The sequence below is a fragment of the Megalobrama amblycephala genome, linkage group LG6, assembly GCF_018812025.1.
Source record: "Megalobrama amblycephala isolate DHTTF-2021 linkage group LG6, ASM1881202v1, whole genome shotgun sequence".
Taxonomy (NCBI): Eukaryota; Metazoa; Chordata; class Actinopteri; order Cypriniformes; family Xenocyprididae; genus Megalobrama; species Megalobrama amblycephala.
Genome location: NC_063049.1, coordinates 43,829,014 through 43,847,268, shown reverse-complemented (window position 1 = coordinate 43,847,268; position 18,255 = coordinate 43,829,014). Strand labels below are relative to the sequence as shown.

At 36.9% G+C, this 18,255-nt stretch overlaps 1 protein-coding gene across 5 annotated transcripts in view; it reads left to right on the top strand.

Moving 5' to 3' along the window:
• Positions 1-18,255, top strand: part of nms (neuromedin S) — a 24,127-nt gene extending 5,872 nt beyond the window's left edge. Inside the window, exons 1-9 of one of the 5 annotated variants that reach the window (XM_048194797.1) lie at positions 9,107-9,231; positions 10,559-10,799; positions 11,801-11,853; positions 12,121-12,174; positions 12,247-12,273; positions 12,358-12,411; positions 12,535-12,597; positions 12,768-12,807; positions 18,116-18,255. In XM_048194797.1, coding sequence (XP_048050754.1) covers positions 10,721-10,799; positions 11,801-11,853; positions 12,121-12,174; positions 12,247-12,273; positions 12,358-12,411; positions 12,535-12,597; positions 12,768-12,807; positions 18,116-18,156 — 411 coding nt within the window. In that variant the 5' untranslated portion in view covers positions 9,107-9,231; positions 10,559-10,720 and the 3' untranslated portion in view covers positions 18,157-18,255. Of the gene's footprint in view, positions 1-9,056; positions 9,232-10,475; positions 10,800-11,800; positions 11,854-12,120; positions 12,175-12,246; positions 12,274-12,357; positions 12,412-12,534; positions 12,598-12,762; positions 12,808-18,115 lie in introns of those variants that run through there. The other 4 variants (XM_048194796.1, XM_048194793.1, XM_048194794.1 and 1 more) reach the window with 4 other exon arrangements.

Sequence of the window (18,255 nt, the reverse complement as noted above, 5' to 3'; positions counted from 1 at the left end):
ACACATCAATTTTCATGTTTAAGTCCACCTACATTAATCTGCTAACTCCCCTGACTGCTTTATTGGACAAAATAGCGGATTCGGCGTTATGATTGGATAGATCGCCTGTCAATCAAACTCCCGCGAAGGGTCAATTATAACGTATTCCACCTTTATTTACTTGCAATTGTGAGTTTATATCTCGCAATTTTATGAAAAGAAGTCAGAATTGTGAGTCGCAATTACCTTTTTATTTAGTGCCGAAAACAAGCTTCCATAGAATTGTTTTGTATTTTTGGAAAAAAACAAAAAAACAATCACAACAATTCTCTCATACCAAAGTGGCTGATCTGCAAGACAGGACAGAGGAAAACATCCAAACATGATTTCCTCCTTTTCACATACAAACCCGAGTATGCATTAAGATGATATACTGATGAAATGTAAAGCTTGAACTCGCTGGATAAAAGTGTGTTCTAAACGAATACATGTCAATATAAAAACTGAGCAGATGCACATTGAGCAGCATTTCCAGCCATATTGCAGGTCTCCATTATATCTAATTTACTTTCCATGCATGTTTGAACTTGTACTAAAAGACATCGAAACCCCTCAATTACACATTTATGTGATTTCCAGTTATCAGCACAATGATTTAGGTTTGTCACATTTAATTTAAATAGTTAGAGATAACTTAAATTATCACACTTTTTTTGTTGATTAATGCCAAAAATGTGCAAAATCTTTCATATTTGAATTTTATTATTTTAATTAATGTCTTTATTAATTTTTCCTTGTTCTGAATCTTAGTAATCTTTTCTTTATGCCTCATGTTACACGATTATTCTTTTACGTTATTGATTTCTCTGATCATTTACATGTATTCTACCATATACTCTGATATGTTTGATTATTCTCAAATGTAAGATCTTTTTTTGTGTCGTCTCTGTGACTGAGGGGTTCATCCAGAGTTGACGGAGAGTATTTTCCATCAGAATTGATTACGTGATGTACCTTGGTATCAGAATATGTCTGTTTCCATCTCTGCATATTGCAAGATCTGCAATATTCTCTTCAAGGTCTTAGAGGTGTTAAAACCACAATTGCTTCTTAAGTTGTTCTGTATGCCTTATAAGACCATGGTGACCTAATCAGACGCTAGGGCACATTTTGTCTTAAGTGCGTTAAGTGCGTACATTAAGTCTTTAAATGGTTGCAAGAGAACTTCAATAGGTACTTTCCAGTCCCTTCCTGTAACTTAAGCACAGCATATAAAATGTTTCATTTCAGAAGACTCTGGGCTTCTTTCTTCTCTCTTTTCATTCTGCAAATATCTTACTTCTTTTGGGCCTTTATTTCTCTATAGTCTGATCTTCACAAACTTCATCTGTTAGATACAATACTATAAATAGGATATTAATACTAGATTTACTTATCTTGAAACTTATTTGCTATTAAAATTTGTTCCTCATTCAAATTTGACATCTCTGCCTGGGTCTCACTGCATCAGTCTGTGATTTTAAAACAATAAAAAGTATGAAAAAGTCCTTTATAGTCAGATGGTCAGAAAAACTATTTTCATTAGAAATTATGTGAAGCACCACTGTAGTCATAACCAATTTGGGGAATAATAAAGCTTTGAACTAATTTTGTAATAATTCTTATTAGCGCTTTTTACAAATTTGAAATGTATTATGTATTATTGTTAAATGCAAAATAAATATGGCATGATGGAAAATGATGTGGTGAAGTAGCCTACATGATTCTTAGACAATCTACACTCTAAAAAATGCTGGCTTGTTTCAACCCAAATTTGGGTTTTTGGACAAACCCAACTGATGGGTTAAATTTGTAAACTAAATTTTTAACACAACGGTTGGGTTTGTCTATATTTGACCCAAATTTGGGTTGAAACAACCCAGCATTTTTTAGAGTGTATTAATAGCTACACTCTAAAAAATGCTGGGTTAAAAACAACCCAAGTTGGGTTGAAAATGGACAAACCCAGCGATTGGGTTGTTTTAACCCAGCGGTTGGGTTAAATGTTTGCCCAACCTGCTGGGTAGTTTTATTTAAACCAACTATTGTTTAAAAATTGCTATATGGCTAGCTTAAAATGAACCCAAAATAGTTGGGAAATTAAAAACCAGATGCAATTAGAGGCAACAATAATAGACAAAAGGTGAATGTTTATTAATAAGAATAGTTTATTAATATAAATGTTTTAATAAGCAATTTTAAATGTTTATTGTTTAATAATTATTCATTGAACATTAATAAATGTTCATTTCCAACATACTTTGGGTTAATTTTAATAAGCAATACAGTCATTTTAAACAATAGTTGAGTTAAATAAAACTACCAGCAGGTTGGGCAAACATTTAACCCTATCGCTGGGTTAAAACAACCCAATTGCTGGGTTTGTCCATTTTCAACCCAACTTGGGTTGTTTTTAACCCAGCATTTTTTAGAGTGTATGTTTCCATCCACCTGTTTTTATGCGAATTTTGGCATATTGCAAAAAAAATGCTCGATGGAAACACAAAGATGCGCATAAATTCTCAAAATGCACACAAAAAATCTCATACACTCAATTGACCCTTCACAAAGACCCGCCCCCCTTAGCTACTGTTGCTTTGTCCGACAAGGCGTGGCGCTTTCACGCCACACAGAGTGAAAAATACATCGCGGAGCAAAGAGGACACTGACAACACGTCGACAGACAAGACAGAGCAGGTTACTTTTGATATGAAACAAAGTCCCAGCTTTCAAACTGTGTAATTTTTTAAGAAATTTGAACAATAAAAATCATTTTGTGGCTCTTTAATGTGTCGTGACAGATCGCTGTCGTGATCTTGTGAACCGATCATCTCTTCCTACTAGTTCATTTAGGGTGCGTTCACACTTGTCATGTTTGGTCCGATTAAAACGAACCCTGGTGCGATTGCTCGGATAGTGCGGTTCATTTGAACATATGTGAACGCTGCCATCCGAACCCTGGTGCGCACCAAACAAGCGGACCGAGACCGCTGAAAAGATGGGTCTCGGTCCGCTTCCAAACGAACTCTGGTGCGGTTCGAATGATATATGAAACGCAACACGGACCAAAGACATGTAACCGAACCAAAAACAGGAAGACGAGACCCTAAAAAGGACAGAATCCTCACGCATGTCGGTTTTTCTTGTCATAGTCGCGAGTTTGCCCATCACAGGCATCAGACGCGCGTCTCCATGCAGCAGATCATTTGTGTGTGTGACGGATGGATTCCCGCCGGTGTTTTGACTCCTTTACACATTTTATAAGCTCTTCACGAGTTCCCAGCTGGCCAAAATACCATCACACGCAGGCTACGCACCGCTACACACACACAACGAGCGCATTTACCTCAGAAAACAGCACTGTTTTGGATGTTCGGTAAGTTCCGTCTCAAATTAGGCAATACGTCATAAAATCCGACCAATCACGTTGTGAATGTATCCCTATGCCTGAAGGTTCGGTATCTTTTGGTTCGGTGATAAAATTACCAATGTGAACGCTAACCGGACCAGGACTAAATGTTTTTTTTTCTTCTTTGGTCCGGACCAAATGAACCAAACGAACCGAACTACAAGTGTGAACGCACCCTAAGAGCATCAAATAAACATGAATGAACATCAGAAGGAATGTTGTTTCAAATGCTGAAAGACGTAAATACCATTTTTCAAATTAAAGTCCACCGAGGTTAATCTTCTAACTCCTGAGTGCTTTGTCGGACCAAATTGCAGAATCGGTATTATGATTGGTTAGATCACTTGTCAATCAAACTCCCGGCGAAGGGTCAATTCAGGCAGATAATGTTTTATCTGACAAAACATGTTCATAAACTTCGATGGAGCTGCGTTCACGCCATATCGTAATTACCGTAACGACTCTGAATTGTAAAAAGTCTTTATGCGCTTGTAGAACTTGTAACAACATGCAAACTCGTAATTTCCTACGACTTGTACCACCTGACCACGGCAGATTTAAGGTGTGTTCAACTCGAAGCAGCGCTGTGCATGAGGTGTATGACAGCAAAATACAGTGAGAGTGATTCAAAAGCATACAGAGCATTATGTCCGGTAATTACGACATGGTGTGAATGCAGCAACATCTACCAAATAAATCCCTCGATGTGCAACAACAAACTCAAGTGACTTTGCCTCAGCAGAGACTGTGATTGGATAACTGAACTAACCAGTGGACCAATCGCATCATCTCAAATGTTGGTTTGGTGGTTCTGAAACACCTGAGCCAAAGTCTGTCATCAGAATAATTTGGTTTAATTCCCTCCAGAAGCATCTCACACAATTGTGTTCCCAAACACCAGCATCCGAACGCAAGAGAACATGACAGCGTTTTATTGTGTTTCATCTGACGCTCTGAGATTAACTCATTTATGATGGAGGAAAAAAGAGTCAGATTGCAGCAACTTCCATTTTTATTTAATATTTTGCACCAATTTTCCAGGACGTGACGATTTTGTTCTCTTGAACACATGGGATGGAATCGCTGCTTTTTCGCACAAGTTAAATTGTGCAGCTTTTGATGAAAACAAAACTACACTGTAAAAAAGAATTGTTGGTTTAACTTAAAAAAGTAAGTTACCTGCTGCCTTAAAATTTTGAGTTAACTGAAATTAAAAATTTAAATTCACACAATGAAGGCAATTGGTTTATTCAACAGAAACTTAAATTATGTTATCTGAACCACATTAATTATTGAAGTTGATTTGACAGAAGAAAAAATGTTGTGATAAATCATGAAAATAATTTTTTACAGTGTAGACTAAAGCGATTTGGGGATCAGCCTATTGTATCAAGTGAATCTCTCAGTCACTGCCCAGTCATCTATTCATCAAACCAACATTAGAAAGTCAAAGCTAAATATGTCTTCTCTCATGGACATGTGTGCCTGGCTGATTAAGAACATGGTGATTCAGACGTCTCACCTCCATGTGTCCCGTCTGATGTCCGATTGGCTCATTATGGTGGCCTGTCATCCAGCAGAACAACATGACATCGTTAAACCTGTCGAGACCAGAGACTTTCGCACCTCTTGTTTGATTGTTCTAGCGCATTTCTCCTGACAGCTGGTAACAATGCAGGAAACTTTTCTTTTCAGTCACTGGAGTGGCTTTCGCACAAATTGGCTTCCGGTAAATTGATTCATCTGTTTTGGGAATAAGATCTAAACGAGAAGTGTGGCGAGCTCTCGGTGGTCCGACATTTGATCTCTCTCTTGGCATTACAAACTACATCATGCACATTCTAGTTCGAGAATAACAATCACTTTGACCATAAAAACACTTACAAACTTCTCTGGTCCCTGGTCTTACTTTAGGCCATCTGCGGCCTGGACCACGTCAGCTCCTCTGATGATAATATGCTCCACTACCACTGTTATTTTCAATCAATAAGATGACATGAAGAGCATCTAACTGTTTCCAGGCGGACGAGTATCTATCTGCAATAAAAAGCACATGGAGGTCCACAGACTACGGGAGTCAATCTGCCTGCACTATAGGCCAGTGGGGAGAACATGACATTTTGTGATGCAATTTGCAGTTATTGGCTGCATGATGTGTTTATTCATTTCAGAAGAAATGAGAAGAGATTCTCTCTTAAAAGCCCTTCAGATGCTCACAGCAGAGTCATGCGTGAGGGAAAAAATCAGTGATCAAAATTTATGGTAAAAAATGGCAGCTGTGGTTGCCAGAACTTTACTTTACCCTAAAAAAAATGTTACATTCTTGAAAATAAATGTTCTAAGAGGTTTTTGTTGTTGTTGCACCAAATGCCATAGAAGAACCAGTGGTTGGGTTAAATGTTTGCCCAACCTGCTGGGTAGTTTTATTTAACTCAACTATTGTTTAAAAATGACTATGGCTAGGGTTAAAACAACCCATTTGCTGGGTTAAAACAACCCAATCGCTGGGTTAAAACAACCCATTTGCTGGGTTGAAACAACCCAATCGCCGGGTTAAAACAACCCATTTGCTGGGTTAAAACAACCCAATCACCAGGTTAAAACAACCCAATCGCCGGGTTAAAACAACCCAATCACCAGGTTAAAACAACCCAATCACCAGGTTAAAACAACTCAATCACCAGGTTAAAACAACCCAATCACTGGTTTAAAACAACCCATTCGCTGGGTTAAAAAAGCCCAATCACCGGGTTAAAACAACCCAATTACCGGGTTAAAACAACCCATTCACTGGATTAAAACAGCCCAATCGCTGGGTTAAAACAGCCCAATCGCCGGGATAAAACAACCCAATCGCCGGGTTAAAACATCCCAACCACTGGGTTAAAACAACCCATTTGTTGGGTTAAAACAGCCCAATCACTGGGTTAAAACAACCCATTCGCTGGGTTAAAACAGCCCAATCGCTGGGTTAAAATAGCCCATTTTCTGGGTTAAAACAACTCAATCAACAGGTTAAAACAACCCAATTGCTGGGTTTAAACAACCCATTTGCTGGGTTAAAAACAACTCAATCACCAGCTTAAAACAACCCAATCACTGGGTTAAAACAGCCCAATCGCCGGGTTAAAACAACCCAATCACCGGGTTAAAACAACCCAGTCACCGGGTTAAAACAACCCATTTGCTGGGGTAAAACAGCCCAATCGCTGGGTTAAAACAGCCTAATCACCGGGTTAAAACAGCCCAATCACCGGGTTAAAACAACCCAATTACCGGGTTAAAACAACCCATTCACTGCATTAAAACAGCCCAATCGCTGGGTTAAAACAGCCCAATCGCCGGGATAAAACAACCCAATCGCCGGGGTAAAACATCCCAACCACTGGGTTAAAACAACCCATTTGTTGGGTTAAAACAGCCCAATCGCTGGGTTAAAACAGCCCAATCACCGGGATAAAACAACCTAATCGCCGGGTTAAAACAACCCAACCACTGGGTTAAAACGACCCATTTGTTGGGTTAAAACAGTCCAATCACAGAGTTAAAACAACAATTGCCGAGTTAAAACAACCCAACCACCAGCTTAATTTTCAACAACTTGGGTTGTTTTTACATTTTTTTAGAGTGAACCATTCACTAAACAACATTTTTTAGTTTTATGGACTGACCTTAAAATTAATAAACAAAACATTCAGTATATGAAAACATTTTCAGTGATTCAGTTAAAATAGGAACCTACTAAAATCTGTTTTGTGCCTTTGAATACACTAAAAAAAAAATCGTAAAAAAAAAAAAGGTGATATCATATAAATAAAAATTCATCACAAATAGCTTTTCTGATGTAAATTAAGGTCAGATGGTGTCACAAAACACCAAAGTACACAACAACTTGTTTAGCTGTTTTGTTTGCATTAGGGTTTTTTCACATCTTATGTTGTTAAATGAATGTTTATTGTATTATTTTAGTGTGGTGTCTTACCATGATGGTGTTTTGTGTTTGTGTGTTAGGAAAAATGCAATAAACATTAATTTAACAACATAAGATGTAACATATATAATATATAACAAAAAACTAAGAAAAAACATCAAGTGTGAGAATTCTGGGAATATCAATTCACGGTTTTTCACTGTAAATTATAAGATGACTTCCTTCCCAAAAACTGTAAAAGAAAAAATTACAGTATTTTATGAAATGTACCATTAGATTTATACGTTTTTCACCATAAGTGAACTTACCATTAACCAATTAACAGGTTTTTCCGCAGCATTTTGTACCATAAAATTGATCATTTTTACAGTGAAGACACTCTTCTTTGACTTCTTCAACTTCTTTGAGAACTTTTCCCTTGTTTAATTCTGTTAGACCAATATATGTCACACCAACATAATATCTGCTAAAACATTCCAGTTATTGTACACATCATCGATCCCTTTAACCCACTACAACTTGTTTAATGTACAAGTTATTAACTATATAAATCTCTTTCGCCACCTTGAAAGCAATTGACCGTCTACACATGTGAAAAATTATGCTTTCAGGTCGGTGCCGGGTATACGTCTTGTAATCCAATTAGATTTGAACTAATAAAACCCAATTATGAGTGCACCCACAATCCTCTGCTTCGATGATGACGGTAACCTGAAGGTCCCCCGTGCACGGGAGGTGAGAGATAGACTAAATGAGTGAAAGCCCTGCGTAAATGGAAAAGGTAAATGTCACATGGGTCTCGTCTCTGCTCAGCTGTCCGTGTAAAGCTGCCGTAACATGTCGTTAACTACACCTCCATCCACTGTGTAATTCCTTATTGATGCATCAAAGACGACACACTGGAAACACGATCAACAGCGGAACCGGTGGCGTCACCGTTTATGGAAAAAACGGCTTGATCCAATCTGGAATAAATTAACTAGCTCCAGTTGTGTGATGAGCCCATGTTATTCTAATCTTGTGATTTTTTTTTTTTTTTTCACTGGCAAAAACATCAACATCCATTACGGTGATTGTATTATATTTTTCTTTCAATCTGAAGAAGTTAAATGAATAAGAACCTCTCTGATGTGGCTGTATTGGTTATATATATATAGTCTCAACTATTTCCTTAGCTCCTTATTTTAAAATTTTTCAATTCCCATTAATTTTATCAGTGCAGAACACAGATGAAAGATGTGCTTTTATATTTATTTATAACACTGAACTACAATTTAGCAGATGAGTAAACACAGTAAATAACAGAAGTGTAGTGGATTCTGAATGTGACCTCCTAAAAAAAGTCAAATAAATAAATAAAAAGAGCAGCTGCCACTGCAGATCATTTTATAAAATATAGGACACTTTTGTTTCAAGTTGTTTCTGTCCCTGTATGAACTACATGAAGTTTTTAAGGCTTGACAGCACAGGTGAGTAGGCTACACCGTAAAAAAAAAAAAAAAAATAGTAACTTTGAAAAATTGTGGAAACATATTGGCTCAATAAATGACTTCCAAATAATTATCCTCATTCAAAAAGACGAACTGTAGTAATATTAGCTTAAGGTGAACAGTTAAAATAATAATAATAAAAAATTTATATATTCACCCAACAAATTTGATTGTTTTCAGTAAATCTATCAAGTCGAAGTTAAATTCTGTGTTGGCTAACTGGATGGGCAACCGTATACGCATGCGCAAAATGCGCCTGAGGAAAACCGTTGGTATGGAGAATTCAAATGCGAATGCGCGGGAGTCGGATTCGGGAGAGGAGAGCGAGAGCGTATATCTAATTAAATATGCGCTCAATTGCATACAGCATTGGATAAATCCAGGTTCAAAACTCTTTTTTTGACACATTAAAATTAAAGTTTTTTACAGAGGTTTTTTTTTTTTTGCTTGTTTGTTTTTCACTCCAGAAATCAGAAAATATTGTCAACAGGCAGAATTTTCTTTTTCACCGTGTTTTTAGGAGTAAAATGTTGTATTAATCAGGTGTATGACATATGAACAAACCAGAATATAGTTAGGAATAAAACGGTGTATGTAAATATGCTCAAACTCATCGCCTTTAAAAAAAAATGGATTAAAATTTAAACGCAAATAGATAAAGTGCAATAAAATAAACAATTAAATGTGTAACGTTACTAGTGTGAAAAGTCAAATAGCCCAAAATCTCAAAATTGAGCAGTGCATGAAAAAAATCTCCAACGTTTTTGTCTGAAGTGATTAATAATGACATAACTAGTTAAGGCCTACCGTTAAGAAATATAATCAACAAGTTAAAAGGTTAGTTCACCCAAAAATGAAAATAATGTCATTTATTACTCACCCTCATGCCGTTCCACACCTGTAAGACCTATAATCTTCAGAACACAAATTAGGATATTTTAGTTGAAATCCGATGGCTCAGTGATAGCCAGTGACATTTCCTCTCTCAAGATCCATTAATGTAAACATATTTAAATCAGTTCATGTGAGTACAGTGGTTCAATGTTAATATTATAAAGCCACGAGAATATTTTTGGTGCACCAAAAAAAACAAAGTAACGACTAATATAGTGATGGCTGATTTTTAAAACACTGCTTCAGGAAGCTTCGGAATCAGCGTGTCGAATCATGATTTGGATTGCGTGTCAAACTGCCAAACTGCTGAAATCACGTGACTTTGGTGCTCCGAACCGCTGATTCAACACGCTGATTCATAACGCTCCGAAGCTTCATGAAGCAGTGTTTTGAAATCGGCCATCACTATATAAGTCGTTATTTTGTTTTTTTGGTGCACCAAAAATATTCTCGTCGCTTTATAATATTAATATTGAACCACTGTACTCACATGAACTGATTTAAATATGTTTTTACTACATTAATGGATCTTGAGAGAAGAAATGTCATTGCTGGCTATGCAGGCCTCACTGAGCCATCGGATTTCAACAAAAATATCTTAATTTGCCCTGGAACGGCATGAGGGTGAGTAATTAATGGCATTATTTTCATTTTTGGGTGAACTAACTATTTAACTAACTTTTGTGGCTACTATTTCTAACACCACCAACCTTGTGTTTTGACGTCTTTTCGAGTCCTCATTAAGAAGGTCGAATCCCGCATAATTGAATTCGGTGTCCCTGACACGTGACTTTCGATCCGTGTTTATTTCCACAGTGTGTGTGGCGCGCGCGCAGGTCGAGAGCGCGCTCTGGTAATGATGCGCGTGGGGACTGGATCTCAGTGTTGATTGGTCACCCGCTATGAGAGACTTTATCCCGTCTGCATCAGCATGACTTCAGTTCTTCAGAACAGCAGAACCAGCACCATCACACGGATATGGGGAGCGCGTGTTATCAGCACTTTTCGGTGATTTGCTGTTTAGTTTGGGCTATCGGCAGCTTTTATTCAGCTGTTGGTGAGTAACTTCAGCAGTTCATTTCAGCTGACTTTAGATTCTGTAAATATTATTTAGACTCAAATGTATTTAAATTTAATAAAAAGTTTTTTTGTGTGTGTGTCAGCAGATGACAAGACGCATAAAGTTAGTTTATCAGCTTTAGACTATTGAGTGTTAATTCAGGTTGATTGAGACACTTTTTGCCATTGAGATGACTTAGTGTCTCAATCAATCTGAATTCACGATAATTTATACAGGATTGCTGTTGGAATTTCGATCATTTGGAAAAAAATCAAATAAAATAAAATTCATATTTGCTTGTTTGTTAAATATTTTTTTTTTAGAAACTGCATGTGGAGTTTCAAAGAAGCAATACACAATATTATAGTATTAATTAATCTTTGTTAATGTTGACTAGTAAAAGACTAGTAAAAAAATACAGCTATTCATTGGTAGTTCATGTTGGCTCAGGTTCATTAATTATATTAACAGATATAACCTTTGATTTTAATAATGAAGCCTATTCGTAAATGTTGAAATTAACATGAAATGACATTAATAAATGCTGTAGAAGTATTGTTTATTCTTAGTTCATGTTAACTAATGTAGTTATATAAGGTTAACAAATGGAACCTTATTGTAAATTGCCAAAAACTTTACATATATATATATATATATATATATATATATATATATATATATATATATATACATACATACAGGTTGATTGGGAATATATATATATATATATATATATATATATATATATATATAATATTTATTTATTTTAATTAATTAATTTATTTTTATATTTATATTGCATTTTATTGAAATCCTGTTGTAATAATTCCCATACAAATTATTTAGAATCATTTATTGTTTCCAAATTATTATAAAAATCCTTTGGGATTTTAGAGTGGGATATCTCTGTATCTGATAAATATTTAAATGGATTTTAGTTAAATTAAATTAACAAATGAGCAAGTTAATCAATAAAAAATATCTTTGTATGATTGCAGAAAGCTATCCAAGTCCACTGACAGATTGTGACGATTATGGAGATTATGTTCAGGTATGAATTAATTATTTTATTTTTGGCATTATTTTAATTTAATTATCTATCTATCTATCTATCTATCTATCTATCTATCTATCTATCTCACATACAGTGGAGTCTGAAAATCTGAGAACACTAAAGTGAAATACATTGAAATTGATTGATTTCCAAGCGTTGGACTCCACTGTGTATCCAAAATAGATTATAGGGCATCATTCCTGCTCTTAAATGTGAAGTTAATTTCCAGTCATGATAACGTATGGCTGATCATAATGTTTTTAGGGCTCGGCGTTGCTAAGTTCTCTGTGTGGTGTGCAGTGGAGGAACCAGGACCAGGTGAGTGACGTTTTTCCCACACGTGTGAGTTCACTGTGACCGTGTGTCTGAACCTCTCGTGTGTTTCTACAGGAGCAGATCCAGAATGTTTTTAAGAGGGTAAGTTCATATAGAGCAGCTCTCTGATGATGTCAGACTGATGCCCTGTTCGTTTCTATAACAAGTTTTTATTTTGCTCTTCAGTTCCTGTTTCATTATTCCAAAGCACACAACTCAGTCGGCTCAGTAGAGAGAGAGGTATGAGTATCTCATGTTACTGTATTCTGACGTTTAATCAAACTTGAATGGTCATTAACAACAAATAATCATCACTTTTGGCCACTATTGTATATGAATATGTTGTTTTCTCCTTGTCTTCAGTCTCATTCGGTTCATCCGTTGATGCGTCTCTCGCCGAAACTCTCTCTGCGCAGGAAGAAACAGGTGTGGAGGCAATTTTCTTTGGGTTCCTGTTATTGTCTGTGAGATGCTCAGTTAAAGGTGTTAGGCTGGAGATCAACCTCGCATTGTTTAATATGATCATCACTTCAGCAGACTGGTGAAAATATCTCCCAGTGTCTTTTTGAGTAACGTGTGTCTTTCTCTTAGAGAAGCTGAAGAACGTTTGCGGCACTCCTGGAAGAAACATTCGAGGTGCGTGAAAACAAAACCACAGCTTAAAAACTGAAGTAAAATCAGGGTTTTTGACCAGTAAATTTGCATGATTTTTCCAGTCAGTTATGATTACAGGATTTTTACAATTGATAGGACATTTTCTCTTTACACAGTTCTCATAACCAACTTTCAGTTTGGCACAGAATTCAAAATTCACTAAAAATGCTTCATTTATGTCTCAAATCGACTCATTTTTCCATTTCACTTGCAAAGGCTTGACCCAACAAACACACTTTGTCACTCATAACAACAGGAGCATTATATAATGTTTTCTTGTATAAAATTTCTTTGTAAAACACCAATCAGAATTCACTGCAGTTTATGTTTACGTTACAGTACAAAATTATTCCTAAGTTTCCTCTTTTGTCGAGATAATAATGAAATTGAAAGACTAACACCTGTGTAACACCTGTCTAATTTATTTTTTTTAGATTCAAAATAGACTTCAGTATGGTATTACTGTAGAAATAGTAACTGACTGTAGCAAATTGCTGTGTTATTCAGTTTTGTATTATGTTTTGAAAAGAGTACACTAAAAAAATGCTTTGGTTAGGTTAAATATGGACAAACCCAGCGTTTGTGTTTAAGTGGACCTATTATGCCCCTTTTCACAAGATGTAATATCAGTCTCTGGTGTCTCCAGAATGTGTCTGTGAAGTTTCAGCTCAAAATCCCCCACATATCATTTATTATAGCTTGTCAAATTTGCTCCTATTTGGGTGTGAGCAAAAACACGCCGTTTTTGTGTGTGTCCCTTTAAATGCAAATGAGCTGCTGCTCCCGCCCCCTTTCCAGAAGAGGGCGGAGCTTTAACAGCTCAACAACAACAAAGCTGGAGAATCTCACGCAGCCAAAATGAGGATTGTCAGTAACGGTGTTCAGCCTTACATTGTTCAAACCGGAGTCGACACTGATGGAGAGACTCAGGAAGAAGTTACAACTTTTAGACGTTTCTGAATGGTTAGTGGATAAATTTATGTAGTTGCTGTGGAGTTGATTCAACTCATCCACTAGCATCAAAGACTTTATATATATATATATATATATATATATATAAAGACTCGTATTATTATGAATGGGAGAAAGTGCAATGCGGAATAAGTCCCGCCTTCTAAATAAGAGCCAATCGCTGATTGGTAAAGTCATCGCATCACTGCATGCGTTATGCTGCGTTCCAGGCATGTTTTTGAGCCCGTAAGTCACGACTTCAAACCACGACTCAGTCACGACTTCGTAGCGTTCCAGGCAAGTCACGCCAAACTGCCTGAGCGCAAGGAATTGTGGTAGCTAGATGTAAACAAACCAGCATGGCGGACTGTATGGGACTTAGACACATAACATTTTTCTCATAACAGGATTTTTCTCCATATAGTGGACTTCAATGGCCTCCAAACGGTTGAAGGTCAAAATGTCAGTTTTAGTGCAGCTTCAAAGGGCTTTAAGCAATACCAGACGAGGAATAAGAGTCTTACCTAGAGAAACGATCGGTCATTTTCGATAAAAATACAACTGTATATGCTTCATAAACATAAAATATTGCCTTGCACCTGCATCCGCTTTCCGTATTCTTCAAAAAGTTTACGCTGTATGTATATAAAACGGAACTGGCGCCGCGTTCGTTCTGTAAGTAGAATAAGAAAGGCGTAGGACATACAGCGTAAACTTTTTGAAGAATACGGAAAGCGGAAGCACGTGCAAGGCAATATTTTATGTTTATAAAGCATATACAGTTGTATTTTGATCAATTGTTTCTCTAGATAAGACTCTTGGTGCGTTCACACCGGATGCGAATGAAGCGGTAAGCGCGAGTGATTTACATGTTAAGTCAATGCAAAGACGCGAATTGACATCCTGTGGCGCGATTGGCGCGAATGACGCGGCGCGAATTGAGCGATTCGGGCGTTTGACGCGCTTAATGCGTGATTCGCGCGAATCGCGCAAGTTGAAAAATCCGAACTTTGGCGAATTTCCACGCCGCGTTAACCAATCAGGAGCTTGCTCTAGTAGTGACGTGATGTAGCGAGCTGAGACAGAAATTCGAAACAACAATGGAGGACAAAATCATCGTCGCTGTACACTGCATTCCAAATTATTATGCAATTGACATATCAGTAAGATTTCAGTACAATAAACATTCAGATTTTAGTTTTTCTAAGAAAATGTTTGTTTGTTTATTTATCCATGTCTTTTTAGATATCTGGTATCAATCTCAGACAAAATAATTTGCCAGATCTATGGAAACCCTACTTAGAGGTTGTTCCACATTATTAAGCAAGTCACAGTTCTCATGCAATATGGGAGGAAGAAAGATCTTTCTGAAGATGAAAAGCATGAAATGGTGCAATGTTGTGCAAAAGGCATGAAAACAACTAATATTGTGTGAAACTGAATGGAGATTATCGAATTATCATAAGATTTGTGAGTGATTTAGAGCACAGCAGAACTCGGTCAGATAAAGGCTTATTGAGGAAAGTTCCTGTCAAAAAAATGTATTGTATTAAAAGGGCAGCTATAAAAAAATCCAGTGTTGAGCAGCAAACAGGTATTTGAAGCTGCTGGTGTCTCTGGAGTCTTGAGATCTTCTCCATGCAGGCTGGCAGTTGTGTGTAAAGATGCATTTTAGCCACCATTAACCAAACCTCACAAAGATAAACATTTACAGTGGGTGTAGAAATACATTTTCAAACAGTTTTATTGCTGTGGTGTTTTTTGCAGCATGGGATAGTGCATAGTGCATTGTATTTCAGAAGGCACTATCCTCCTTTTTATACCATAGCTGAAAATGGCCAGTTATGAGCTCCACATATCTTGCAAAAGTCATTTTAATACCCTCCATCTCACTTCCCAGTATTCCAGCCCAAATCATCACCCACCAGCTCCCTGCTGACGTCGCAGTCTTGTTGGAACGTGGTGGCCATTCACCAACCATGCAGAAATCCATCCATTTAGACCACCCATTGTAGTACGGCATTAGTCAGTGAATAAAACTATTTAAAAATGAGTCTTCATGTATTTCTAAACCCATTGTAAATGTTTCTCTTTGTGAGGTTTGGTTTGGAGTGGCTGAAATGCATCTTTACGCACAACTGCCAGCCTGCATGGAGAGCTTCTTGAGACTCCAGAGACACCAGCAGCTTCAAATACCTGTTTGCTGCTCAACACTGGCTTTTTTTATAGCTGCCCTTTTAATACAATTCATTTTTTTGACAGGGACTTTCCTCAATAAGCCTTTATCTGACTGAGTTCTGCTGTACTCTAAATCACTCACAAGTCTTACGATAATTTGATAATCTCCATTCAGTTTTCACACAATATTAGTTGTTTTCATGCCTTTTGCACAACATTGCACCATTTCATGCTTTTCATCTTCAGAAAGATCTTTCTTCCTCCCCATATTGCATGAGAACTGTGACTTGCTTAATAATGTGGAACAACCTCTAAGTAGGGTTTCCATAGACCTGGCAAATTATTTTGTCTGAGATTGATACCAGTTATCTAAAAAGACATGGATAAATAAACAAACAAACATTTTCTTAGAAAAACTAAAATCTGAATGTTTATTGTACTGAAATCTTACTGATATGTCAATTGCATAATAATTTGGAACGCAGTGTACATCTTCATACATTTATAGAAACAGAAATAAAAAGGATCGTGTTTGAAAGAAAGTGAGTGAGGAGGTCGGACAATCTGATAAGTTGTAAAAAACGGTCTTTACTCAATTTGAGCTATATATATATATACATATTAAGACTACAAGCCAACTAAAGACGACCAATTGAGCGTATTCGATGTAATTTACAATTATTTCCCCACTGACAAGTTGTGTTTATTCAGAGGAAGTGTGCAGAAAGCAGTGGGAGAGTCTGGGACACATAAAGGAGCGGGAGAGCCCCTCTCATGACACGAATTCGCGTCTGTTGTGAAGGGATTTTCACGCGCAATGAGGCGAGTAAACTCAAAATGTTCAAGCGTCCAACTACGCGCGAATAGCGCGATTTATTCGCACAAGTTGCGTCTGGTGTGAACACAGCATTATTCCTCATCTGGTATCGTTTAAAGCTCTTTGAAACTGACATTTGGACCTTCAACTATTTGGTGCCCATTGAAGTCCACTATATGGAGAATAATCCTGGAATGTTTTCATCAAAAACCTTAATTTCTTTTCGACTGAAGAAAGAAAGACATGAACATCTTGGATGGCATGGGGGTGAGTAAATTAACAGGAACATTTTATTTGAAAGTGAACTAATCCTAAAATAGACTAAAGTCTATTTCTCACCGTATACCACATGCATAAACACCGCATCCGTAGGGGCTGCCATTGTTGTTTTTCGCGGGCTATGTGACGTCAGAGCGCGGAACTGGGAGTACATCGATCTAGTATGAGTTCACGAGTGGGAAGTCATGGGGTTTGACTGCCGTTCCTGTGCACTTTCATGTGTAGAAGTTTGGAAAAACACGGGTTACGGGTTGCATTAGAAGCTCCGGTTCCAATAGAAACAGTCAGACATGTGCGCATGCACATTATCCTCATCCAACCTGAAAAAATGCCATTTTGTCATGATTCAAGCGTTTAGAAACTAAATTTATGAGACAGTTGTTGTCAGATTTCATTGCTGATTTCAAATATGAAATTTAATCGAAAGCTTGTTGAACAGCTTTGGAGAATTTGATGTTTCCCCATTCAAAGAGACATGAGCTGCATGCCAAGAGAAAATTGACCCTCATTTGTGAAGCAGTTTATTTAATGCAACTATTGATTACTATATAGATGGCTTAAAATTAACCCAAAATTGATTTAAAAATTGGGTGAAAACAACCCAATCGCTGTGTTTGTCCATATTTAATCCAGCATTTTTTAGAGTGATGTAAACATGCAAATTGGCCTGTATGTACATTGAGTTTTGGTGGTGTTTGAGTGAGAAAATAATTCATGTAAATTGAAAGATGTCGTCATTGAATGCATTTTGTGCATAAAGAAATGATAAATGACTCTCAGTTGAGCTCACACAGAAAAAGTGACCCAAGTATTGAGAAATGTGTCCTAGCGATTGCAAAAAACTGTAAAAGACAGCACTAACAAAAATCAAATCATAGCAGATGATTTACTTTCAAGCTTGGAGATAAACATATATAAATTGAAGTTTTTGCTGTTATTTATGGGACTATAGAGATGACTACAGACTACAGAGATGGAAATAACAAGCATGAGCGATTGTTTAAAGCTTTGATTCATTTCCATGTAAACTGATGGATATAACGCAGTGTGTTTCTCCTCCTACAGACGTCCTCTGTTCTTATCTGGGATTCTCTCTGACACCGTAATGCCTGAAATGTGTTAAAGCTGCATTAGTGTTGCTGTCAAACTACAAAAAAACACCAGATTTCATTAAAACCTCTTTTAATAAATGTAACCTCATGCTT